General features: G+C 45.3%; 1 protein-coding gene across 2 annotated transcripts in view; it reads right to left on the reverse strand.

The window, feature by feature from the left end:
• TP53I3 (tumor protein p53 inducible protein 3) overlaps positions 1-15332 on the reverse strand; it is a 121982-nt gene extending 106650 nt beyond the window's left edge. The window contains exons 1-2 of one of the 2 annotated variants that reach the window (XM_086926269.1): positions 15109-15332; positions 14905-15003 (exon numbers count right to left, since the gene is read on the reverse strand). Coding sequence is in view for 1 of the 2 variants with exons in the window: in XM_086926270.1 (XP_086782396.1) it covers positions 14905-14911 (7 nt within the window). In the remaining variant the exon portion in view is untranslated. The remainder of the gene's footprint in view (positions 1-14904; positions 15004-15108) is intronic. The other variant, XM_086926270.1, reaches the window with a different exon arrangement.
• Between the last annotated feature and the right edge of the window lie 12178 nt (positions 15333-27510).

Below are 27510 nucleotides of genomic sequence, written 5' to 3' on the forward strand. Positions count from 1 at the left end.
CTTGACTGCATGGGCAGAGAAAGGCCATATTTTTCCTAACAAAAGGTTAGCCCTACATTTAATGTCTGGAATGTGGCTTACCAATACACAGTACAGTGGACATTTACTGCTCCCTCTCCCTCTGGAGTGGATAACCAGAGAAGCATAGCAAGACGATATCCACTCTGGTTAACTGGGGAGTGGAAATTCAAAGATGGTGCCCCAGCAGAGCCTTGCATTGCATTGCTTGTTTTCAGTGTTACTCCCCTCATGCAGGATTCTTGGGACGTTCCTGAGTATTGGCCTTGTGCCACTCAATTTAGAACCATTTTTCAATGGCTATAGTCAAGGTCACTGGAATTATAAAATTGTGTGGCTGCGCAGAATTTCGCATAGCTATGGATTTGCCACACAATCCATCCTCTGCCGCATAATCTGTGGATTTTAAAAAAAAACAAATTTTGTTTCTAGCTCAAACGGTTCAAGAGTTACCTTTCTGTAGCTTATTGCTATATTTGGCTGTAAACTAGTACTAATAAGGCGCAACTTATGCCTACACAGTGTGAACAAATTTAAAAATGACAAACTAATGAAGTAATACTATCACACAATGTGCCGCATAATGCCACATAATTTGGCTTTTCTTGTTGCATAATTTACTTAACTCTGCCGCATGATTTGGCACTCTCATGCCGCATAATTCGAGTGGCCCTGCTTATAGTTCAGGCGGTATCTTGGTGACGATCCTTAACTAATATCTAAACTGGTAAATCTCTGGGACTGGTTGCTGCTAGCACGTCCCATGGGTACCACAGGTTTCATGACTTCAACTGATTAGTTCCAAAATACAGACCTCGAATTGTATGAAAGCAGCTCTGCTCCTGGAATGTGCAAACAAACTATTTGGGCCCCAAGTAGTTCCTTGAACTGTGTGTGACCTTAAGCCTCATTTTACTGACATCAGCTCATGTAGGCCCGGTCTATGGATATCTCATTGACTAAAGAAGCTGTGCAGCAACTTAGCCAACCAGAAAGTCCCCTTTCAGTAGGTTGGGATCCTCAGATGCAGTGCTTAATTTGTAAATAAATAAGTGCCAGGGCCGTCACCAAGAAATCACTGCAGCCTGCCCACGTATTGCACCTGCCAACGTTGCCAATGACAGTACCAACACATCTACTAACCGTTACACTCCTACAAGTGTGGCAGTCCTGACAATTCTAGGCCCCAAAAGCTATAAGAATTACTTGGGTGGCAGGCATTAGTCTTTTTTTAAACAACTATTGTTATGCTGTGCTATGCTACGGGGATTTATAGAGCAGATGGAGACCGGAAGGCATCCCAGCGCTAACGTAAAAAGAGACCCACTGCACCGAGACTAGGGAAGTCACCTAAAAGGTCTGTTCTTAAAAAGCCATGTTTTCAGAAATTTTCGAAAACTCAGCTCGTTGTCCAAGGCTCAGATGGCCAGGGGGAGGGGGTTCCAAAGCTTGGCCGTATTAAAGCCAAAAGATCTTCCTCCACTTCTCGTTCTCCTGATAGTAGGGATGGTGGCTAAATGTGAATCGGTAGATCCAAGAAGTCCTTTACGGGAATAAAGAGTTACCAGTTGGCAAAAAATGGGTGGACTGCTGGCACTTAAGGCTCTGTGCACCATGCACAAGGCTTTAAATGCAAACCTTTGGGCAACCGGTAGCCAATGAAGATCAATCAAACCCTGTCTGGCTGAATCAAAACTAGGTATCCCTGACACCAATCATTCGGCAGCATCTTGCATGACTTACAAATACCTGCCTAGGGAACAACCAGGTGGAGGGAGTTGCCGTAGTCCAGGCGTGAAAGACAAACTGTGGCAAAGCACCAGAAATGGAAGGGCACGTGGGACCCGACTGTACTAAACAGGATGTAAGAGGCTCCAGCGTGGATAATCTCAGCTGCCAATAAATTATCGTTATTACTGGGACTACAGTCTGCTGACCTGCCGACTCGGAGCACTGCCCAGCCCACGCAGAACTGGGCAAGCCTAACTCAAAATAGTGAGAGGCTGAGGCACACAGGCTGTAATATTTTCAAAAGACTTGTCACAGTAGTTCAGCTGCTTAATAGCACTCTAAAATAATAAAATCAATTTTAGAGAGCTGAGCTGTCTGCCAGGGGCACGCCAATGACCCATGCACCAGTCGCAACCTGAGAGCACTCATCAGCCAGTCAGGCTGCCACAGAAGACCTACAGACTCTGAGGCCTCAGGCTCAGCTGTAACTTTACTTAGGCTTATGATGGATTGAAGAAGGTACTAGTGACACTTACTAGTAAACCTGTAAACCTGTAGACTTGTAGAGCGCGATTGCTGCCCGGAGGCGTCCAAGCGCTAGGGTAACCAGAACCTACCGAAGAGCAGATGAGGAGGAAGCTAGGGATTAGTGGGGGGAATTAAACAGGAAAGTCTTTAATTGTTTACGAAACACAGTGAGGTTGGGATTGGCTCTGAGATGTAGTGGCAGAGTGTTCCAGGTTCTGGACGCATTGTAGGCGAACGTCCTTCCGCCTGACCTGGATCTTTTTATTCTTGGCGCCACTGCTAAAAAGGTCTGGCTGGAGCGAAGGCTTCGGTTGGGGATGTAGTGAGTAACTAGGTCACGTGAAATGCTGGGGCCTGTGTCCCAGAATGCTTGGTGGGCTATGCACATAGCTTTAAAAAGGACTCTCTGCCGAATCGGTAGCCAGTGAAGGCTGACCAGACCGGCCCTCACTGATTGTCTCCGAGGGATCTTGAGCAGTAAGCGCGCTGCGCAGTTCTGCACTATCTGCAGCCTGCGCAGAGTGTAATCTGGGGCGCCTAGATAGAGCACATTGTTGAAATCAAGGCGTGAGTGTATGAGGCCTTGTATGGCCACCTGTTTGGCTTCCAGGGGGAGGAGGGGGAAGATTTTATTTAGCATCCTCATGATGTCAAAACAGGTGGCTGATAGTTTTGTGGCTTGAGCGTTGAAGGACAGAGATCTGTCTAGCCACACTCCGAGGCTCTTAATATTGTTCTTGGGGGCTGGGGGGGGCCCAGACAAGGAGGCCACAAGGAGGGGGGGGGAGGCCAAGATCTGGGGTGCCTAAGAGCATCAGCTCTGTTTTATCCCCATTCAACTTGAGGGATGATGAAGACATCCAGGTCTTCACCTCCTCTAGGCATTCTCCAAACCCACCTGACGCAGGCCGGGTAGTCTCCTGCGCCAGTGAGACCACCAGCTGCGTGTCGTCCGCATAGGAGATGATCTTAACTCCGAATGGGTGGACGACATCAGCCAATGGCCTCATATACAGGTTGAAGAGTGCGGGGCTCAGAGAGGAGCCCTGAGGAACTCCGCACTTTAGAGGTCTGCTAGAGGAGACGGACTCACCCTCAAAGACCCTGAAGGATCTGTTCTCCAGAAAGGATTTAAACCATGTCCAGGCTTTGTCCTTGATCCCGGCGCAGGACAAACGGTCCAGTAGGGTGTCATGACTGACCGTGTCAAATGCCGCGCTTAGATCAAGGAGGATCACTGCCACTGATCCTCCTTGATCCAGGATTTTTCTAGCTTCCTCAGTGACCATGAGGAGAGCGGTCTCGGTCCCGTGTTTCGGTCTGAAGCCCGTCTGGGTGGGATCTAGTATGCGATGATTTTCCAGGAAGTTCACTAGCTGTTGATTAATATATTTTTCTAAGACCGTACTCACCCATGGGAGCAGGGAGATGGGGCGATAGTTGGCCAAGTCAGACGGGTCTAAATTGGGTTTTTTAAGCAGCGACCTGACCATGGCCTGTTTCCAGACGGTCGGCACAGTGCTGGAGGTGATGGATGCGTTTAGTACCTCCCTAATAATAGGCAGGGTGATCTGAGAGGCAGCCATTATTATGTCTGGTGGAGCAGGATCATCCGGCGATCCGGACTTAACACTGCGCGCTAGTGGTTCAAGGGTGGTAAGGTCTAGTAGGGGAAAGTGGGACATGGTGTATTGAGATAGAGAGTTGGATTGTGTAGATGAGTTGATTTTTTTGGGGGGGGAAGGCTGAATAGATAGTGTTTACTTTCTGATAAAAGAATTCAGCAACATCATTGCAATGAGTGACGGATTTCTCGACCTGCAATGCAGGAGGGGGGTTCGTTAATTTTTTAACGATCTGGAAGATCTCCTTAGGTTTGGACTTGGCCTGTAGAATTTTTTCGGCGAAATAGGTGGACTGGGCTGCTTTTATTTGAACTTTGTAGTCGCCGATAGATTCTCGGTAGCGAGTTTTATTGTCTGCTGAGTCATCTAAACGCCAGCGTCTTTCCGACCTTCTACATAGGCGTTTCTTGTCCCTGAGAGCCTGTGTGTACCAAGGGGCAGTTTTTTGGGAACGCTTCAGCATAGTCTTGCTCATTGGGAGAGTAGCGTCAAGAGTTTGAGTGATCCAGTTGACATAGGCTTGATTTGCTAGGACAGGGTCTTTCTGATCACTGGGTTGAGAGCTGGTGAGTTTGGTAGACCAGTTGTCAACCTCGAGGCGCGACCAGGCTCGCCTGAGCCTTGAGGTAGGGGCAGGTGACAGTGGTTTGAACGAAGTCCAGCTGATGGGGACGAAAAGGTGGTCTGTCCAGGGCAGAGGGATTGGTGAGCCGACTAAGAGGTCGGGGCAGTTGCTGAAGACAGGGTCCAGCAAGTGGCCTTTGGCGTGAGTGGGGGAGGTAGCACGTTGGGTGAGTTGCAGGGCCGCTAGATCGTCTGTCAGGGTGGCGGCTGTGTGGTCAGAGAGGGAGTCGAAGTGGAAATTGAGATCACCTAGCAAGGTGAAGTTAGAGGTGGTACTGACTCTATCGGCCACACTGGATGGTAATATTTCATGGAACTGCTTGGGGAGACCGGGGGGGGGCGGTAGATAAGAGTACCAGAGAAGCATCTGTTGGGCGAGAGTTCGATATTAAAGCCAAGACTCTCACAGTCCGGGATGGTTTCAAAGGTGAATCGGCAGTGATATTGTTCCTTGTAGATAATAGCCAGGCCTCCTCCTCTCCCTTTAGGTCGGTCTTGCCGTGTGATTTGGAAGCCAGACGGTAGAGCATCTACTACTGCGGGATCGGAGTCGGAGGTGAGCCAGGTTTCCGTCAGGAACAGTATATCAGGAGTGTATTCCTCTAACAAAAGTGCCATTTCAGCGCTGTGCTTAGGCAGGGAGCGGCAATTTAGTAGGAACATGCGAAAGTCGTGTGTGGGCTCGAGGCTAGGTTTGTGTTTGAGGGGGAGGCGGAAAGTGGGGCAGGTTTGCGGCAGATCCTCGGCTGGATAAATATGCCGGGTGCAGACACTGGCAGAGGGCCTTAGTCCATAGAGGGTTTCTATGTTGTAGCATCTGTGCTGTAGTGGCTGAGATGCAGGGGGGGTGGCCCAGGGCCCGGACTCGGCGCAGACGAGCTTGCCTTATGCGCGCCTTCGGCGCGCAATCGTCGCGCCCGCTGCGCTCGTCCGCTGCGCTTCCGGAACATGCACATATTTGTAGGGAGGGAGCAATGTAAGAGGCGTGGCCTCAAAGTGGGCGTGTCCCAGTCAGGGAGAGGGGAATGAAGTTGGCGGGAAAACGGCGATTTTGCCCTTACCGGTGCTCGTTTTTCAGCAGGAAAGGGTGCCTGCACACTGCAGTGATGTGACAGGGAAGGTGAGTGATTTTAAAAGCAAAGTGAAATTTTTCAGTTTTAAAACAAAGTTATGCTCAGTTTTCCTTGCTACTCCCGGCTGTGCCTCAGGAGGGTTCAAAAGTTATCTAAGGCGCTTGTAGTCAGTGCTTCTTTTATAACTTTGAAGAGGGGGGGTGTGGCCTCAAAGTGGGCGTGTCCCAGTCAGGGAGAGGGGAATGAAGTTGGCGGGAAAACGGCAATTTTGCCCTTACCAGTGCTCGTTTTTCAGCAGGAAAGGGTGCCTGCACACTGCAGTCTTGTGACAGGGAAGGTGAGTGATTTTAAAAGCAAAGTGAAATTTTTCAGTTTTAAAACAAAGTTATGCTCAGTTTTCCTTGCTACTCCCGGCTGTGCCTCAGGAGGGTTCAAAAGTTATCTAAGGCGCTTGTAGTCAGTGCTTCTTTTATAACTTTGAAGAGGGGGGGTGTGGCCTCAAAGAGGGTGTGTCCCAGTCAGGGAGAGGGGAATGAAGTTGGCGGGAAAACGGCGATTTTGCCCTTACCAGTGCTCGTTTTTCAGCAGGAAAGGGTGCCTGCACACTGCAGTGATGTGACAGGGAAGGTGAGTGATTTTAAAAGCAAAGTGAAAATTTTCAGTTTTAAAACAAAGTTATGCTCAGTTTTCCTTGCTACTCCCGGCTGTGCCTCAGGAGGGTTCAAAAGTTATCTTTAACTAGTAGTCTGTAGGAAGCAGTGCAATGAGACGGTACAAGCCTGCCAGCTGCAGCGGCTGAGGTCCAGGTTGCTGGAGTGCGGTGCAGCTGAGAGCTGAGGCATCATCACTACAGCCGGGGTCTGAGTTGGGTTGTCACATCATTACAACCGCGCGGCACCACGCGAGGTGCAAACAGCGGCCAGTGGGCTATACTGTTAAACTTAACTGTCTGCCACGCGCTCATGCCGCAGACGGCCGGACCCGCTTATTGAACAAAACATCATTGTCTCGAGTTGTGATGTCAGTGAATCTGATGCCTCTTGTGAGAATTTTGTAACATTGTTTGCGCCTAAGTCAGTCCAGAGCGACCTGAGCCAGCCCCCAAGCCTGCTGCAAGCAGCACAGACCGCTCACTGCTAGCCAGCTTTCTGTCAGTGGTGCTACAAGTGCTCCGGCTTGACAGCCGAGGAGGCACTATTATGCGTGACTTTGTATTTCAGTGCCGTGAGGCAGACCACCACACTGAAATGCATTAGTCTAACATCTGATGCATGGTACTTGGCAGGGCTGCTAAATTTTCTGGTTAAAGAAACATAAGACACGATTTAACCAGAAAATCCTGCCCAGCCTCCAACTGAACCCATTCTTTGGCAGTGTCGGAGCATGTAATGCACCCCCTCTTCCTCCCTAAGTGCAAGTTTATTTTATTTCCTTTATTTTTGTGAGTTTTATGTAGCACGTACATGATCCAAGGATATCAGGTAACATTCCCCCTTCCCTCTGTAAGTGCTGCAATTTTGAAGCACTTCTGCAATACTGGCCCCCAACAACAAAAACGGCCCCCACCGGTCTAAAACAGGCCCCCCGCCCACCCTTCTAGTCCACCGGGGAAACGCCTGGTTCCTCCTACAGCCAGTAAGGCCCTGCTGAAGACAGGTGTTACCCCGAAACCTGTCCTAGGATGCTTGTTTGCTGCTAGGGAAGATCTGACTAGGCAGTTCGGGGGGACTGTTCCCGTGAGGGACAGGGTCAAGACTGATTTGCATATGGCTGGGTCTGAACTGGGGTGGCGAAGTGAGCTAAAGAATGATGATGGATTCAACCAAGATCTATGACTGGGAGTGAGTTTCTGAAAAGTTTCAGCGCTCTGTCCATCATCTCTTTGTGTTGGCTACTATTTACCAACAATACCAGATATTTTAAGTATGTGGTATTAATTTCCTGCAATTTAATCAGCAGCGTCAAAATACATTGGCCCTGATTACAAGTGCAGGGTGAAATGCTGATCCTTGTGCAAACACGTGCCTACATTAAAGTTTTCCTACTATTTACCCAATTGCTGGCTAAATAGCAGATTACGAACTATGTGGCCGGTGGCCGGATGAGTAGAGTGCCTGAGGTTTACCAATGGAGAAGGATCCGGTTCTGAGGCAAGATGGCGTCCGTAGCTTTGGACGCGTGAGCTGGCTGCTCCCAGCTGCTCAAACTCCCACACTGGCTACAGTAAACTGCCTGTCTGAGAGAGTGGAGACGAAGGAATAACTTACTGGCGCAGCATGCAGATTGTCGCAGCTGCTGCAATCTTGGCAAGGCTATGCAGCCTGCATCGCTGCTGTCTCTGGAGCTAATGCCGGAGCTAGTGCTGGTCTCCTCTGTCGACATCTACACGCTACGGTGGCCGCAGAGGGTCGGGCCAGATCGCGCTAGCAATGCCTCCCAAGGTGGGGAGAGGGAGGACTTACCCACACGCAGATATCACCGGTACTTGTCCAAAGAACTCGGCAACCACAGTAACTGGTTCTAAAACGCAGAGTAAGGAGTCGGTTGCAAAGGGAGTAAAAACATTGATGAATGCGGGTAAGCGCACCATACCGATCCTATTCTCTGCTGGCAAAGTGAAAGATAAAAGGTAAAGATTCCCAGACTCCTCAAATCTCCCAGGACATATCTCCTGATGTAGCGACGGGGTCCGAGAGAACTACAGACCTTATTTCAGAACAGCTGGGGAGAGAGAAAGATCGTAATCTCAGTGTCGTTGGCAATTCCAACATGGGTTCAACATCTATACATGGAGCCACCCTTGTTAGTGAATTGGGTGAGGTTGCAAATGGCGAAGGGAGTCTCTCTAGTAATTCATGCGGTACCCCCAACTTGGCCACTGATATGCCAACCAACCCATCCGAGGATATATCACTAGCTTTGATTTATCAGACTTTGGTCACCCATAGAGAGGAGGCGCAAATAGAGAATCAGAGAGTCCAGGGGTCGTGTCGCAAATTACAGAACTCTGTGCGCGCATTGCTTAAGCTTGTACAGAGTTCACAATAAGATTTAATGAAGCTGAAGCAAGAATCTCATGTCTTGAAGATGAACTAGTCACTCAGAAGTTACTGACTGATTCTCTACGCTCTCTAAAAGACGATATGCACTAGAAATTAGCCGACATAGAAAATCGCTCCCGTAGGAACAATCTTAGAGTCTTGCAAATTCCAGAGGGAGTGGAAGGACAAGACCTTCGTCAATTAATTATTGACTTGTTCACAGAAGCCTATCCTGAGCTGGATACATAGGATTGGGCGAGAGAAGTAGAAAGAGCACGTCGCTTTCCATTCAACCTTTGTCCTAGATCTGGTCAAGCTTTAGACAGACCCAGAGCAATTTTGATATCTTTCAACAGCTTTTTGGCTCAGGAAGATGTGTATTCCTTGGCACGTCCTGATAAAAAATGGTCAGGGAACAGACTGGAGTTCTTTGTTAGGCCTGACTTTTGCCATCTAACTGTGGCACTTACGCCAGCTTATCGCACAATTTCAGGCCAAAGGAGCTCAAGTCTTTCTACTAAACCCAGCTAATACTTAAAGTTACTGTCAAAGACCAAACCCGATTCTTCTCCTCTGAGATACTTGCGAAAGAATTCTTGCAATCTTTATAAAAGATGTCTAACTTGGTCACTATAGTTAAAATCAATGCCAGGGTTCGATTTAAGATGTAGTTGTGTGACTATTCCTGTTTCCCATTTATTCCATTCATTTTGTGCCCTAGTTTTTCTCTTCCTTTCTCTAACTCTAGTACTATCTCACCCCATACTTGATTGGGTAATCCAAATAGGTTAATTGACATTGGCAATATGTATATGGTTTCAGAATTCTGTGAATACTAACTTTCTCTTTATATTGCCATGATTGGTTTATTGGGTGAGGGGTGTGTTGTGGGGGTGAGCACCTGGGTGGTAGGAGCGTGTCCTCCCAGGGACCATGGGTCCCAAAGCCTTGTTGAAGGGTAGGAGTAGGGTTTGGGGGTTCTCGGGGGGGGGCAGGGGTTGGGGGAGGTCGGGGGTGGTTGGCCATGGTGGGGTAAAATAAGGAAAATAATCCACAGTATTGGTAAAGTCTTCCACCTAACAGATCCGACGTTATTGTTTAGATAAATGAGCATTGGTTTGTCCCCCTATTTCTCTAATGGCTAGATCAGGACTGCGAATATGCTCCCTAAATGTATGCGGCCTAAATAGCTATAATAAGAGACAAAGGGTAGCTGCGGAACTCCGTGTGATTCAAACAGACTTGATCTGTTTACAAGAAACTCATGTACCATGGGGAAAGCGGGAAATTTGATCTGAAATGGGCTTTGTGCTCTTAGCGGCGTCTTCACAATCTTCAAAGACTCGGGGGGGGGCAGTGTTAGCCAAACCTGCTATACAAACCTCATGACGTGTATCAGCTGATAAATTTAGGAGTAGGCTTATCGTGGAATGTGTGACGGGGAGAAAAAATTCACGCGTTCTACTGTCTATGGCTCCAATCTTGATGAAGCTATGGTTCTGGAACAGCTAAATGTGGAGCTCACACTTTGGCCAACCCCCCTGGTGCTATGTGGGGACTTTAACATTAATTTGATTAATAAGGAACTTCACCCGGGTCCACAAAATTCTAAGGGTAGGAAACCAAGGGTTTTTAAGGCGCTTTTTCATTTACTGACGGACCACGGGTTGGTCGATGTCTAGGATCACACGGCTCGACAAATCTAATAAAATCTTACTTGACCTGCAGATCGAGTAAGTAGACTTTTCTACTTGACCTAAAATCAATTGCACTCGACCCACAAATTGGCACCTGGCATTGCAGCGGCAGATATCACTCGCCAGGCCGGTCAAGTAGGCCTGGAAACTGGCTCGCCCTTGAAGAAATTGACTCGCATTTAAGAGCGGTCGAGTACATTTGTCGAGCCCTGGATCATCTCTGCATGGACAATCCTGGTTTCACATTCTATTCCCAACAAAATTGGTCCGCCTTGATAATTTTTTTGCTTCACCTTTATTATTTAAAGATGTCAAAATTCGAGTCTTCCCAAGAATTACATCAGATCATGCACCAGTAGTCTTGGACATTCCTGCATTAGGTTCCTGTATAAACCCACAAACTTTTACTTTCAATAGGAAACTCCTTCTTGATGACACTTTTGTAGATTATTTTAAGAGCTGAATCAAGGGTTTCTTTCAAGACAATCAACATTCAACTTCCGTTGGGGTTCTGTGGGATACTTTTAAGGCTTGCCTTTTTGGATGGAGATCTTGAGTTATGGATTGTATCAGCAAAAGAAAGGTAAATGCCTAATGCTGGAATTGTATACCAAACTTAAGACTGCAGAAGGAAATCTAGCGCAGGGGATATTGGATAAGAATAATATTGCCGAACTCCCAACCAATTTCGCTAGATATAAGGCTAACATCAACCTATCCTGGAGTAAGGATATTGCAGTAAATATTTGGTATACAAAAAGGAATGTTATGAGTATGGCGAAGCAGTAGGACCCTGCCTGGCTAACAGGTTACGCTCTAATGAAGCTGCTCATAGAATAGCTGGTATGAAAAATCTGTCTGGCGATACAGTGCATGATCCCCAAGAAATTCTTGGGATTTTCCATAAATTCTACGAAGATCTCTATCTGGGAAAAGAGCCAGAGCTGCATTTTGCTTACTCTAGGATACAACAATTAATGGATCAGGTCGGTCAGGAGGAGGTAGAGATATTGGGGGGCCCTATTACTGTGGAAGAGCTAGAGCTAGCCATAAATAGTATTGCGATTGGTAAGGCAGCGGACCCCGATAAGCTGCCCTCGGAGGTCTATAGGGCCTTCTTTCAAGACATCAAAATAGGCTTGTTGGCCATCTTCAAAGCAGCCCAGAGAGGGAGGGCACCACAATCGTGGGACGACGCCACTATTGTTATATTTAGGAAAAAAGATAAGCCACCGGACCACCCATGGTCATATCGCCCAATTTCTCATGTCAACTGCGATTGGAAGATCTACGCCAAAATGTTAACGAATCTGCTGGCAAAAGTTATTTTTCCCTTGATCTCCCCAAAACAACATGGCTTTATCCCTGATAGGGGGACCGTGAATCATATTAACAGAATCATGATGCTTTTCGATATCGCTCATGCGAAATCTAGGAACCAAGGATTGATTTTATTGGATGCCGAGAAGGCATCCAATAAAATCATGCGTAGCATAGGACTTCCTTTGGGGGGTTATGCAGCAGATGGGGCTTGGTCAGGGGTTTATCGGGGCTATAAGAGTACTTTATCGCTCACCTATAGCTAGGATCTGCTCTATGGGGCTCGTATAAGACCCTATTAAAATTTCAAGAGGCACACGGCAGGGGTGTCCATGCTCCCCCCTACTGTTTGCCCTATACATTAATCCATTTCTAAGAATGTTAGAAAGCAGCACCCAGATTAAACCCTTTTGCGCTCTGGAATATAATTTCTGCGTTTTTGCATATGCCGACGATATCGCCATTACAATACCGGATCCTGTCACTGCTATATCTGAAGATGAACAGCTAGTATATGCGTATGGCGCAGTCTCGGGGTATACGATGAATATCTGTAAGACCCAGATCCTCTGTACGAAGGATATTATGGCTAGCGATCCGAGAGTGGTCAAGGAGGTCACGTATCTTGGAGTTAAGATCCGAGAAAGTTTGAAAGATCTGGTGGACGTTAACTTGGGGGATATTACCACCATGGTAAAGCAATCATTAGAAAGATGGGAGTGTTTACATCTATCGTTGGTAGACAGAGCCAATATCCTTAAAATGAATATACTCCCTAAGGTGTTATTTTTTTTAGATCTGTACCCTTAGAGGTATCCCGTGGCCAGCTACAACATCTGCATGCACTCTGTTCCAAATTCTTATGGGCTCCAGGGAAACCTTGAAGGGCTTTGCATTTCAGGACTCTTTCTAGGGAGGGGGGGGGGGGCACTGGTCGGTTGTCGACTTCACAATTTATTATTATTTGTGTCTCTTATCAAATATGTGGATAATGTTAACTGGAGAAAGTGTAAGTAATGCTGTTGAGGCTGACTCAATTTATCAGATGCTGTTAAGTGAAGAGGTCATGAACTGCCTGTTCAAAAATCTGGATAGGAGTTACTACAAAAGAATGTGCTTTAAAGTCTTGGGGGCAGCCTTTAAGGTTTGGAGTATGGTACAAAAGAATCTACAAATTCAGGGATTAACTTTCTATACCCCTACCACCGCCGTAGGTATATTACCATCAATTTTCCAGAACCAAGTGGCCAGTAGCTGGAGACATAATGGTATCACCCAAATCGGGGATTTCTATGAGGCTGTGGAACTTTATGTATCCTTTGCAGACTTAGCTAATACATTTCTCCTCCATAAAAAACAGTTTTTAAAATGTTTACAAATACATGATTTTTTGAGTAAACAATAATAATAATTCTGAAGTTTATATAGCGCAAACAGCTACCTCAAAGACAGAGGTGTCCCGGCGCTCTAGTAGAAAGTAACGTATGCACGGTAGTTTCGAGAGCTGGGGCCAGACCTAGTTATTGCTAAAAAGCCATGTCTTCAGTGTTTTCCTGAAACAGGTTTCTATGTTTGCACAGCGGAGGTACCATCCATAACAACGGATCTCTTAAACTAGTTGAAGCTCTTAGGAGTCAGGGAAAGATAGCGCTTCTGTATAATATCCTGTTAGATTCAAGGAGGGATGATTTGGATAAACACAATTGTAAATGGGCACTCAAAGTGGGAGAGCCTGGTGTTTCTATGGTCAAGGCGATTGCTATTGCTGGGGAAATCTGCTTGTCAGCGAATCTTAAAGCCCACTTTTATAAAACCATATTTAATCTACATCACACGCCTGCTAAGATGATGAAATGGGGGAGGGAGAACGATGGCAAATGTTTCCGATGCGGTATGGACAACGCTGACAGTCTTTACATTTTTTATGTCTCTCTAAAGTCGCCCCATATATGGAACATATAGAGAAGTTTCTGACGGAGATCTCGGGGTGGTTGTCAAGATCTCGGCCTCCATGATGCTGCTAGGGGTCGGTGAGGATCTTGAGCAAGGGAAACCTACGTATACATTTCGCTACCTGCTTTTTATTGCTACGGCAGTAGCACGGCTGTGTGTAGCGTCTTCTTGGCTCCAACCTGAAGTACCATCTTTTGAAATGTGGCGAGCCCGGTTTCAGGGGCGGCTCTAGGCTCATGGTGGCCCTGGGCAGGGAGCGTAGGTAGGGGGCCCCGGAAGAGGGGCTCGGGCGGGGCGGAGCGCGGAGGCCAGTGAAGGGGGGAGGGGTCAGGGTGTTTAGAAGTGGAACAGAACTGGAGGTCGCCAAATCCCTGCCAGGGGCCGCCACGCAAATATGTATCCATCCTCAGAGGATTATTATATTAAGGATATATATTGGCGTGGTGGCCCCTGGGGTTTGGTGGCCCTGTGCAGGTGCACAGCTTGCACATGCTTAAGGCCACCACTGCCGGTTTTATCATATTTTCAATTTAGAATACAGTCTCTATGCTATCAAACGGTCAAGGGAACGCAAACTAGGTATTTATGTATGGGAGCAATGATCGATCATATGAATTGTTGAAGGGGAATATCAATGTAATTTAATGTAACGATTTTAGGTATAATTGAATTAAATGAATTGCTTTTATACCTTGTTATTAGATCTGTATGTGTATGTATTTAGAAACATTAAAAAAATTATTTAATAAAAGAGAAGGTTCCGATTCCGAGCACATAACAGGCATGCTGGGCAGATGCTTTAATTTAAAGTTGCGGAGACCAGACTCGCACAGAAGGGGCGGTACCGGGTCATAGAGCACAACACCACGAGGTCCATACTCCCCTCGCCTGGAATCCCAATGACTACATTATCTTTTTGCTTTTGTTTTTTATTCCAATATATCTTTGGCAGTTTAACAAGTATAAATCACAGTATCGCGATTAATCCAAACTAGGAAGGCAAACGGACTAAACAACGAAACAGTGTCGTTAGAACGTACTTGTGACCTAACCAAAATGTTAAAACATTAATTAGCATTAAGTGCCTTAAATTAAACTTTTGAAAATGCCACTCCTTACTAAAATATGTACAGTGAAAAAGTTCGCACACGGTCAGTAGTAAAGCCAGTGAGTGTTCACCGACGAAACAACGTGTGTTTTACAAGAACGGGGAAGTCCGTATTTGGCATGTGTTGTTGCATTCAATAGAACACCTGATATTGCATATCACCTTCTCCAAAGTAGAAAGTCTTACCTCCCATCTCGCCTTCTCGTTTTACTCAGACGTCCGTGAACGCTTCGCCTGTCAGATGTGCATCTGGAAGAAGTTTCACTTTGGGATACTATGCCCTTCCTGCATGCAAAGCAGAATAAACCATTTCAATTTTGCCAAAAAGGGGAGCCATTTTTGTAGCTATAAAAGGATGCTGCAGACTACGGAGATTAATTTGACACTTACCGTACAATAATTTATCGACAAACATTACTTGTTGGTTTGCTTCAAAGTTCAAGGCTGATATTTCTCTCGTTTCAAGCTCAGACGGTTCTTTTAGTTCACCCTCTTATGAAAAGGCTTGGTTGCTTCCTGTTCAGCTTGCCTCAGCCTCAACTCACCTCCCAGAGCAAACAGAATGGGCGTGCCCGCATCTCATATGAATAGGTTGATACATGTTCACTGATTCTGTATTATGATTTACTGACGTTTTGTTTAAAAGACATGACAGCAATTGTCCCTTGTTGCAATATGAAATGTATTTGTCAGCAGTAGTTTACTTTTTTAAAGATTCAGAGCAGATCTTCTTTTGTCATTCATTCAGAGCAGATCTTTTTTTGTCATTTATTTGTTCTGTTTCAAGTTATTACTTTTTTTCAATTTTATTTAGCGCAAACATGGCCAAGGGTATTGGAGCGCTTTACGTTAGCACCAGATTACATTACACTTTTTTTTTTAAATCATGGGGGGAGTAATTTGCTCAGAATAAAAGGATGTTGAGCTGAGGCACAATTCAAAATTTGCAAACATTCGTGACAAGAATTTTCAATTCTATTAAGGACTAGGAGGTGAGGATTATGCTTAGACTCAATTTCTTTACTGAAACACAGCAGCCAATCACAGAACAGTAAAGAAACAAAAAACTACATTACCCATAAACCCTGGGTAACTATAGAGTACACCAATGGTATATAAACAGTCATAGAGGTAACCACTTCCTCTTTCTTTGTCCAAAATCCATTAGGAAGAACAACTTGAACATCAGAAATCCAGTAAGGACATCATCCAGAAGAGCCAACATCCGGACGAGGGGGCGAAGGAACCTCCCAAAGCCACAGGAACAAAAGCAGGCCAACGAGGAGAAGAAATTTGCAGCACACCTCACACAAGGACGGAGCCGGAGGAGCGTCACTTGGGATCAGAGCCTGAAAAGAGACACAAAGCCGTAATACACATTCCGTGTAATCATGAGCAAATAAAGGGTGGGTAGAGAAAAACAAAGCAATCACCACAGTACAGTAGGAATAAGATCCATGAATCATTGCACAGTAACAATATATGATATAGCAAATGCATATACAATGGGTGGGATAATCCTCGCCTCCTAGTCCTTAATAGAATTGAAAATTCTTGTCACGAATGTTTGCAAATTTTGAATTCTATTTCAGGACAGGAGGCTCCGATTATGCTTGTTCAAAGCTCCTCCACCACAACAGAAGCAACAGTAGCAACAGGCTTAAAGTAAAAGGTCTTAAATACAGAATCCGATGACCAGTCAGCAGCTTTCATAATGTCGCATAAAGTGACACCCAAAGAAAAAGCCTTAGAGGCATTGGCCCCCCGAGCCGAATGAGCACCAAACACAGAAACATCAATGCCTGCTTCCCCCATGAGCCACCGTACCCAACGAGCCAACGTGGCCGGAGTAACGGGGCGAAAGGGCTTCTGCAATGCAATCAACAATTGACCTTGCATATCAGAGCGATGAAGAGAAGTACTTACCTCATAATCTTTAAGGCATTGGACAACACAAAGGTGAGGCCGAGCGGGAAAAGAAGGGTAAGAAATGACCTCAGTGTTAGTTTTAGTGCGCCTGGAAAGGCGAAAGGAAACTCCTTCAGGCGTGAACCTACATCCCGCAAGATCCAAAGCGCGGACATCCGATATCCGTTTGCAGGAAAGCAAACACAACAACATAGCAAGCTTGGCCGAAAGTTGTTTACGATTCAATAAAGAATTAACCGGCCAAGCTTCTAGAAAACGTAAGACAACCGAAACGTCCCATAAAGAAACATATTTAGGACGAGGAGGAGTAGCCATACGAATACCTTTTAGAATCTTAGCCACAAGTGGATGTTCACCAACAGGTTTCCCATCCACAGGAAGATGGCCCGCCGAAATGGCGGAACGGAAATTGTTGACTGTGCGGTAGGCCAAACCAGAAGAAGAAGATAGAGAAGCCAAAAAATGTACTATCAAAGAGACATCAGCCGATGTGGGATCAACTGGAAGAAGAAATGGCAAGTCGCATGCCATTTCCAGGAGAACAGGGAACCACGGCTGAGCCCTCCAGAGAGGGGCAATCAGAATTAATTCCGCCCGAAAGCGTGTCACATAAGCCAGAACCCTGGGGAGCATTATGAATGGGGGAAACGCATACCTATCTTAACTAGTCCTAACCATACTACTGCTACCAGAAAATTACTGATAGAGCGCGCAGGTCACCCGGGTCACTAGTTTACCAATTTCCACGCACTGGGCCCTGGCGTGCATATGACGACTGTGTTTGCATGAACCGGGTGAATCTTTCCACGCTACTATGAGTAATTCAGGGGGTGACTCTCTCACCACTTACTATACATGTACCTGACTTACCACAGGCACATTACTCCTGATGGATCAGGAGCTAGCAGTGGACAGGTAACAAGGTTCCTAAAAGAGTAGAGAATACCTTACACACTCAGTACATTTAATGACACTTTTGATGTATAATGACCACAGACACCTGATGGGTTTTCAAAGCTTTATGTAGGGTAAGTTTAGAATGAATATGCCATGATTATAAGGCAAATACAAATCAGAACATCAATAATCAAGATTAAAGCCAAAATGTAACTATGGATTAGGGCAAGCACCATAGAGTACTAAGGAACACTACAGGGTATGAGCATTAGGGAACATGCTATTCAGTACGAATTTAAACTAAGGCAGGGGACTTGAGAAGGACCTAATATGTGCACTAATATTCTTAAACCTAATTCCTAAACTTTACGCTATTCTTACTAAATTCACAGCAACCATACTAAAGGGAAGGGAAAATGGACCAAGCTAAATAAGCAGTCAGTTTTAATAATATCCTATAGGTAGGGTAAGAAGTGGAACATCACTAATAAACAGTTGCATAGACAGTCACTTTCAAAGGTGATAGAGATAATATCACAGCAAGAGTGCTTTATTAAGAAGAGGAAAGGTAAGAGTATAGTTAGACGGACACCCACATAGAATATTTACCTAGGACAGAATGAGGACTAACCCTGGCCACGGGTCAGCTTGGGAATAGGCGAGGACAAGGACCCTCAAGGATTCAGGAATACCAGAAGGCGAGCAGGTACAGCTCACGGACAGTCAGGACAGGTTACCCCTCAGGATTTGGGTCAGGACTGGGCTCATCAAAAGGGCACGACCAACACCTGCAGCTTCGGATGCAACGCCTGCGTTACCCCCTCTCTGCACGGAATCCGCCAGTAACCCCGCTTGGGTTTTCGAATCTCCCAGCAAAGTGCTCCGCCAGCACTTAGGACTAATTTCCACCCCTTGGAGTTTGTGGAAAGTACGGACAGAGTGCTCCGCAGCGCTCTGTATTAATCACCTATAGAGTTCGTAGGGTCAGTGACAGGTCTGCTACTCGGACAAGTCGGACAATTTCTCTAAGCTAAACTAGACTAGTTATACTGTTTTGGGACCCCTAGACCACCCACAAATGTTGCAAGTGACAAGGTCCCAGCTTATGATTGGTCAGGAGAGGTGGTTAGGTCATTGTCACCACCTATAATTCTGTGTTCCCATATTACATATTCAAATGACATTACCCACCCCCTGAATTTCTGTTCCCAGGCATACGTGTAGAAATAGACAATGGAGTACACATTGGAAAGAAACATTGTAACATTTTTAGATGTAATACAGCATCTTCTCCAGGGGCGAAGGTGAGCTTCCCAGGAGCGTCCCAGCTTCAGTAGCCAGCTGGCTTGTTTTTGCTTCTGCGCAGTGGGGTTTTTCCCTCATCACGTGTGCGGGGAGTTTACGGGCGTCAAAATGGATTCAATCGCTCGACCCAGGCCCATGGATGCGTAATACATGAAAAGTAAGCGAAAACAAATTAGGAACACAGAAAAATTGAATACACTGTATACCATGAAATGCTTCACTGCACCCCTTACTTTATAATATCTATAGCATTAAAGGTTAGTGCTGAAAAGACAGATATGCAGAAGCAGCATGAGCTAGCAGAGAGCATGGTTAAAGACAAGCAGCCATATTTAGCAGTAATGCGCATGAGCGAAAACATCCCTCCAAATTGCGAGTGCGTCACATTACGTGGGTATGACCGACGCATGCGCAGACTGGATTTCTGCGAAGCGGCCATTCAGTAGTGTGCAAGCATGGTTAGGATGAAAAGACACATAGGCAAGCCTCCTGGGGACACCCGTGTGTTGGGAAAAAGGCAAGATAAATGACAGACAGGTTGAATTAATATTATTACGAGTTAGGCGAGGTTCATGAGTGAGCAAGTCGCTTTACGTGCGAATCCTTGCTCCATCAATCCCCTCTTTGATGATATTTACTATCATCACTATAAATGGAAACAGATGCCAACTTCATTCTTGCATATCATTCATCTCAACTTCCACAAACTTGTTGTTGAGCTTTCTTTCCGCATCCTTGTTAGGGTGAAAGCTTTTAGCTCTCTTGTAAATTTCGTTTTTCAATTCTTCTAATTCTAGCTCATCAACATTTCTCTTCACTCCTCTCTTATTCACTGTATACTTCTTTTTGCATTTTTGACATTTACAGCAGATGAATATGATCAGTACAACCACACCTATTCCAGCTATTGGCATCAGTATTTTCCATAGAAGACTTTTACCTAAGTTAGAGAACCAACTACCTACAGAGGAGAGACCATCAGTCAGTCTCTTCCAGGCACTATCAACCTCTAATGGTTTGAGTTCTTTTTCCAAATTAGTTATGTTCCTTACATATTTCTTAATTTCGACACTTTTGTCAGGAATGTAGGTGCAACAATGTTGCGCCTTCAGCATCCTGCAGACTCCGCCCTCTTTTGCCAATAAGTTGTCAAGAGCAAGGCGATTTTGTAAAACCATTGATCTGATCGCAACCATTTCAGTATTGACCAGCAGGAATCCAGCAGCAGTGTCAGTTGATAACCGATCTACTACTGTAGACAATTTGCAGATTTGGTGAGTATTCAGAACTACCCCCATTCCAGGTATCAGTGCACTAAAAATATCACCTATTATTTCTCCTACACTTTCACGTTTACTACGCGCTAAGCCATTAGTATCTTCATTGCTTCCAGCAGCGTCGTTCACATGGTATATTTTCGGGAAAACAATGCCAAAGTAGCAGCTCCCATACCAGTGATCCGGCAATTTGAAATAAGCCTTGTTCCCACATATATAATAAATTCCGGGAAACACAGGTTCTGACCCATTTTTGAAACCCCAACCTCCAATTACCTTGTAATTATGTTCACACTCGCTGGAACCGATGAATACATTGTTATAATAACTAGTCTTTTCTCTATGAAGACAGAGTTTTCCTTTCCGTTCAAAATCCAGTAACAAAGCAGGAGCAGCTTCGCCCTCTGAGGTGCTTTCCATATTTTCTGCCCACCTAGGGGTTCTATCCTTTTCGTCAGTGGCCTTTTTCTGAAACTTTTCCCTCCTTCTCTCTGCCATTTTCAAAAACATCTTTTCCTGCTCCTGCAGGGAACAGGTCAGATTAGCTTGTCTAGCTTCATTTAAGTCTATGTCACCTATAGTCAGGAAATATTCTCCCATGTAACGGGTTACCTCGCTTCTGATATGTACAATGTTCAGGTTTCCTCTAACAGGAAGTTCTGAAAAGATTACGTCAGTGTTTGAGTAGTAGTACTGTAAGGTGCTTCTATAGAACAAGCTCGCTAATATACTACAGGAAATTCCGTAGGTCAAGGGTAAATGGTGATATGTCACGCCTTCAGCTACTGAAGTGGGTAGCTTCATGCAGACATAACAATCTTCTATTTCCATAGCTTCTACATAGTGCACTAAAAGGTTAGCAAAGACATTTAACTGCGTTCTATTTTTCATCTTGTGAAAATGTAGTCCACCCTCATCTGATGCTTCTAAGTCAGGTTGTGTTTGTCTCAGTACAGCTGCATTGTCACGTCTTTCTACACTTCATGGTGTTTCTTCAGTCTGTACAGTTTCTGTGTCTAGGGTCTCTGGGTTAGTGGGATACAAGTTAGGGTCTTTACTTATCATAAAAGGTATAAAAACTGTTAATCCTATCCACATCACTATTAACATGGCTATACTACATAAGCATATTTTACAGCAGGTTTTACAACAGCTAAATTTGGATCCTCCATTTACACTTGAATCAGACATTGTAGCTTACAGGTGGCTTTTTCCGTCCCCTCTTTGTTTCTTTACACCAGAGTTTCCCTCAGGTTTGTTTCAAGGAGGGTCTTCGTCCGAACTTCGATCAGCAATTGACTCTTCGTCGCTCTTGCCACTGTGGTTAGGTTCGTCAATTTCTTCCAACACCAAGTAAGTCCATTCAGGGCTCCGATACAGCTTGTTTTGTCTTTTTACACGTGAGCTTCGTCGGTTGGACTGGTCTCGGGCTTCTTTTCTTTCACTGGCAGCCCTTTTTCGATCTTCTAGCTTTTCCTCTACTGTCTTTATTCTTAGTCTCAGTCTTTTTATGTATCGGGGTTCACTCTTTTTCTTGTGGCTTTTGGTGGTCGAGGAAACTTGACCTTCCTCGTGAACTCTCTTGTTTTCAATTCGTTGAGGCACTCTGATTTCGGCAGTGTCTATTTCCCTTCCTGTCTGACTAGTCCCAGGTCTTTCATAAGTTTCTTCTGCCTGGTTTCTAAGCTGGCCTTGTTCAGGTCTAATTTGTCTTTGATCTTTATTTTCAGGTGATCTGGATTCTGCTTCCTGAACACGTTCGTCTATTTCTATCTGTTCCTGTTCATGCTCTTCGATCCCTTGATTTTCTTCCGCATGAACTTCAGCTTTAATCACTATCTGTCCCTTTCCAGTTTCTGGAGTTTCAGGAGGAGTGTCGATGACTTGGTCTGTCCCTACTTGGCCTATTTCCTGATCAGGTTTGATGTGAGTCTCGAGGACCTGACCTTCGTCTTCTAGTTCTGTCTCACCTTCACTATCCCACTCACTATCTAGGTAAGAATATTTCCTGGTTCGTATTGGATCAAGAACCTGGTCGTCGGCAGTGAACCACTCCAAGTCTTGACTTGTGCTCGGTAGTTCGATGTCAGCGAGATCCGGACCCTCTTCTGGAGTCTCCTCAGCTGTGCTACCTTCAGCTTCAGTCGCGTCTTCTCCGGTTACCCGCTTCGTGTGACTGGCATGGATCCACTTTGGTACGCCAGCACACTTCACAGCAGTTGTAGTGACAAGGATCACTTGTCTTGGCTTTCCCCACTTTGGTCCAAGGCAACTCTTCCGGGTGTGTTTCTTTAACACCACCCAATCACCTGGTCTCAGTTTATGTGCTGGAGTTGTAGGCCATTCGACAGCAGTCTCTCCAATCTGGTGAGAGATAGAACGCACTTGGTCACCCAGCTGCTTGCAGTATTCTAGCACTAAATCATCAGAAATACTATGCAGTTTGTGTCCAGGTACCCATGCCTGTCGCATCACTCTTCCCATTAGTACTTCATGTGGGCTCAGGCCTGTTTTTCGGTTTGGAATACTTCTCAAACTCATCAGCACAAGGGGTAAAGCTTCTATCCAGTTCATTTTGGTGGAATCACACACTTTCGCAAGTCTGGATTTGATGGTGCCATTCACTTGTTCAACTATTCCAGAAGCCTCTGGATGATATGCACAGTGCAACCTTTGCTCCATTTTAAATGCTTTACAGAGTTCCTTGAGGACTTCATTAGAAAAATGCCCACCTTGGTCTGTTTCAATAGTTTCTGGAATTCCAAATCTAGGTATAAGCTCTCTAAGTAATAATTTGGCTACAGTTATAGCATCATTTTTCTTTGCTGGGTAGGCCTCCACCCATCTAGAAAATAGGCAAATTATGACCAGGACGTATCTGTATCCTTTGCACATGGGCAACTGCATAAAGTCCGCCTGCATCCTAACAAAGGGGCCTTCTGCCTTTCCAATCGTACTTTGTTCCACTACTGTCCTCTTGCCTGCGTTAAACTGCTGGCACACTAAACACCTCTGGCAAAGGTTCTCCGCTGTGCTTCTGAATTTTGAGTTATGAAATACCTTTTCAAACATACGACACATGGCATCCCTCCCAATATGTGTGTCCTCATGTATGATCCTTGCAAATGGGGCTACCAGACTGTCTGGTAATACAGGCACACCATTTGGGTTAATCACAACACCATCTTCGTTCCTTATTTCACATTCATCCTTCTCCCATCTGTCCTTTTCCTCCCTGTCTGTTGCTTGTTGTAATTCTCTCAATTCCTCCCATGTAGCTACACTTTCAAACACCATAAGTTGGCAGCTGCTTCCACCTCCCCACAATTTAATTTGGAGGGACATTTTGTATCGGGCACAATATTGTGCGATTTGGTCAGCATATCTGTTTCCGGCTGTCACATCATCATTTCCAGATCTGTGAGCCGCACACTTGACCACAGCCAATTCCTTGGGCAATTGAATTGCTTCCAGTAAGTTCTGTACCACCTTCCCATTTCTGATAGGGGTACCTGAGGAAGTCATGAATTCTCTTTGTAACCATAGTTGGCCGAAGTCATGAACAACCCCATAACAGTACTGGCTGTCAGTATAAACAGTTACTCTCTTGTTTTTCCCCTGCTTACAAGCTCTCGTCAATGCGATTAGCTCTGCTACTTGTGCAGATTTTATGTCGCATAGGTAAGACGCTTCCAGGGTTGTCTCTAATGTGACTACAGCATAGGCAGCACTCAGACCTCCATCCTCATGTCTTAAACATGAGCCATCCACGAACATCTTAAGATCCTCATCAAGTATGGCTTCTTCCTTGATATCAGGACGGGGTTTAGTGCTAAATTCTGTCAAGTCTAGGCAGTTATGCTCAATTTCCCCCTCTGCTTCTACATCCAGAGGAATGGGCAACAGGGTTGCAGGGTTCAGAACATTGCACCGGGAAATAATTACATTCTCAGCACCTATTAGAATTCTCTCATACTTAGTCAGCCGACTAGGGGTGAGATACTGGGTCTTGGTTCGGGTCAGTAAGATCACAACAGAATGTGGAACATATACAGTGACAGGATGTCCCATAACAATATTTTCACTTTGTTCCAGACTAGCGCAAGTAGCAGCTACTGCTTTCAGGCATCCAGGTAATCCAGCAGCCACTGGATCTAGAGTGGCCGAAAAATAGGCCACGGGACGCCTGATCAGCCCATGCTCTTGTGTCAGGACTGAGAGCGCACAATTGTCTCTTGTGTCACAGAACAGTTCGAAGTTCTTGGAATAGTCAGGCATTTCTAATGCAGGAGCAGAGCACAGACAATTTCGCAATTTTACCCATGCGGTCATGCTTTCATCGTCCCAACTTACTGGGTCCTCCACTCCCTTTTTGGTCATTTTTATCAAAGGCTTGGCTAGAGCTGCGAATCCCACAATCCATTGTCTGCAGTACCCTACAACTCCTAGGAACATTCTTACTTCTTTCTGGGTTCTGGGTAGTTCCATAGTCTGAATTATCTTGATCCTTTCTGTAGTGACTTTCCGAATCCCTTTCTCTATTTGGTGTCCCAGATATTTCACTGAGTTCTTACAGAACTGTAATTTGTCTGGTGATACCTTATGTCCTCCCTTTCCTAGGTGATTCAGCAAGGCAATGGTATCGGTGATACAGTCAGTTTGACTTTTAGACGCCACCAGAAGGTCGTCTATGTACTGTACCAAAACAGACTCTCGGGGCAGTACTAAAGATTCAAGGCATCTTTTTAGGATCTGGTTGAAAATCGATGGACTTTCAGTGTACCCCTGGGGGACACGATTCCAGACATAGACATGGCTGTCAAATTCAAAACTAAAAAGAAATTTGCTTTCGGGATGCAATGGGATGGAAAAGAATGCATGACACAGGTCAATGACAGTGAACCATTCCGCATTCCAAGGAATCTGATACAGTATCACTGCGGGGTTGGGCACAATGGGACAGCAAGGTACAACAATTTGGTTTACCTTGCGCAGGTCCTGCACTACCCGGTACTTTCCGCTAGGCTTTTTAATTCCAATTATGGGCGAGTTACAGGGACTGCTCATTACTTCCTGTATGATGTTTGCTTCGAGCAACCGGTTTATTTCGATTGCAACTCCAGCTTTTACTTCTGCACTCATTTTGTATTGTCTGGTTCTTGGGTAAACAGCATTTGTTTTTATTCCTGTTTTAACTGGGTCTACATTTGCCATTAAGCCTACATCTCTTCCAGTGAAATCCCATACTTCAGGTACCACCTTTAGCTGCAGTTCTTCAGGTAAGTCTTCAATGGACAGGGGTCTAATCTCGGTGTCAGGTCTTACTAACATCAATTTGTACAGGCCATCTTCATCTGGGGTCTGAATCTCGACGCCATTTGGTGTGCAAAAGATGGTACAATTCATTTTGCACAACAAATCTCGTCCTAACAGGTTCACGGGACTGGAGTCACAGACCACAAATCTGTGCATTTCTTTGAAATTCCCTATAGAAACCTCCATTGGTTCAGTTACCGGAGTACTGATTATCTGATTGGAAACACCTACTACTTGGATGGCTTCTCCCGAGAGGGGTAGGTTAGGAACATCCACTGTTCTCACAGTGGAACGGGTAGCACCAGTGTCCAACAAAAAGGTGACGTCTTTTCCCTCAACCTTTCCTTCAATGTATGGTCCAGTCTGGTCTACAGGTAAGGAGGCGCCAAGTACGCACTCCTTGTCCTCCCCCCTCAGGCCCGTCAATCTTGATCATCACAGAGGAAAGAATCATTTAACAAGAACTGCGGAATTGCTGCATTTCTCTCATTCTCTCCTTCCCATACCTCGGCCTTTTCATTCTGCTGAGCCTGATTTTTATAATTTTGCCTAGGAGCGCGAGGCAACGGAGGCAGCTTTACCTGTTGTTGGTTCTTTCGTGTCCCCTCTTTCTGCACCTGTGGATTTAAACCATTTACGGGGGCATTACCACCCTGTAAATGCGGACACTCGTCTCTCCAATGCCCTATCTGACCGCACCCGTGACAGGGAAATTTTTTCATAGCCTCTTCCCGACTCATTTTTACCCGGGGTTTCCCTCCTCCCCCAGCAGTGGGATTTTGTGCATTATTATTATTGTTATTCAATTTACTTAACTGTTTTTCTTGCTGTTCAGCCAATTTCACTTGTGCCCACATGACTTTCTCCTTGAGGGCTTTCTTCTTGTTTTCTATCTCATCCTCGCAGTACTTGGCATACTTGAGGACATCATCTATGGGCTTACCTTGCCAACTGATTTTATTATCTCGAATCCACTGAGATATTTCAGGCCTTAATCCTAACACAAATCGATATCTGAAATGGGTCATATCCTTCATGTCCACATTATCGATTCCACTGTAAGTTTTGAACACCTGGAGTAACCTTTCATAAAAAGAGTGGACGGTTTCGTCGCGCTCTTGGGTAGTTCTATCTATCCGGGTCCAATCAGTTTCCTTTGCGGGCACCTTTTTCTTCAGGTATTGTATGACTTGATCATACTTCCTCATTACCTCAGGTGAGGGAGCTCCGGTTTTGGAGTCTCTCTCATATTCATCACTGGGCCAATCAATTTCAATTTTGCATTCGGTCCACAAGTCTACAGGTACCACAATGTCGAAAAACCCATCTAGGTCTTTCAGAAGACATTTCTGAACTTTTATGAAGCGTTCGACCTGCCTGTACCAGTCAACTGGTTTCTCCCGCAATTTTGGGAAGTCATTAGTAAATGACACAATATCCTGTCGGGACCAAGGGACATGGACATATTTTCCCCCAGGTACTTCTCTCATGGGATACAATTTCTCTGTGGGACCTACTTCTTTTAGTACATATTCGGAAGTCTGGGTTTTAGTCTTATTATCTTCCCTTTTCTTTGCCCACCGGGTTTTCTATTTATCTACGTCTCCCCATTTCTGTAGGATTTTCAGTAATTCTTTTATCTGTGTTTGCTTTCCTGACACATTCATATTCTCTAAGTCTTTGTCGGAAAAGTCTGCTCGGTAAGGTTTCTGAAGGACTTTAGAACGACTAACATCAATGCCCATATCTGCGGCTGTGTCCATTAATCTCTCGTGGAGCACTCTGGTGTTCCGGGTAAGGCTTTTGCTGATAAACAGCAATTCTTCCTCACTAAGGGTGTTCAATCTATCCAATCCTACATTACCGGCCATCAGTTCCTCTATTTCTATCCTTGGTCTATAGATCTCTAAGGGTTTCGGTTGGGGTGTGTCCTTTTCTAACTCTTTGGTCCATCTATCCAATTCTTCTGGAGAGACTACAGTGGCACTCCTGACCCCTGAAGTGGTTTCAATCAGTACTTCTTTCGTTCTGGCCTGACTTCTTGCCCTTGGTACACTTGTTCCAGGTT

Source organism: Lissotriton vulgaris, chromosome 6, assembly GCF_964263255.1.
Source record: "Lissotriton vulgaris chromosome 6, aLisVul1.2, whole genome shotgun sequence".
Taxonomy (NCBI): Eukaryota; Metazoa; Chordata; class Amphibia; order Caudata; family Salamandridae; genus Lissotriton; species Lissotriton vulgaris.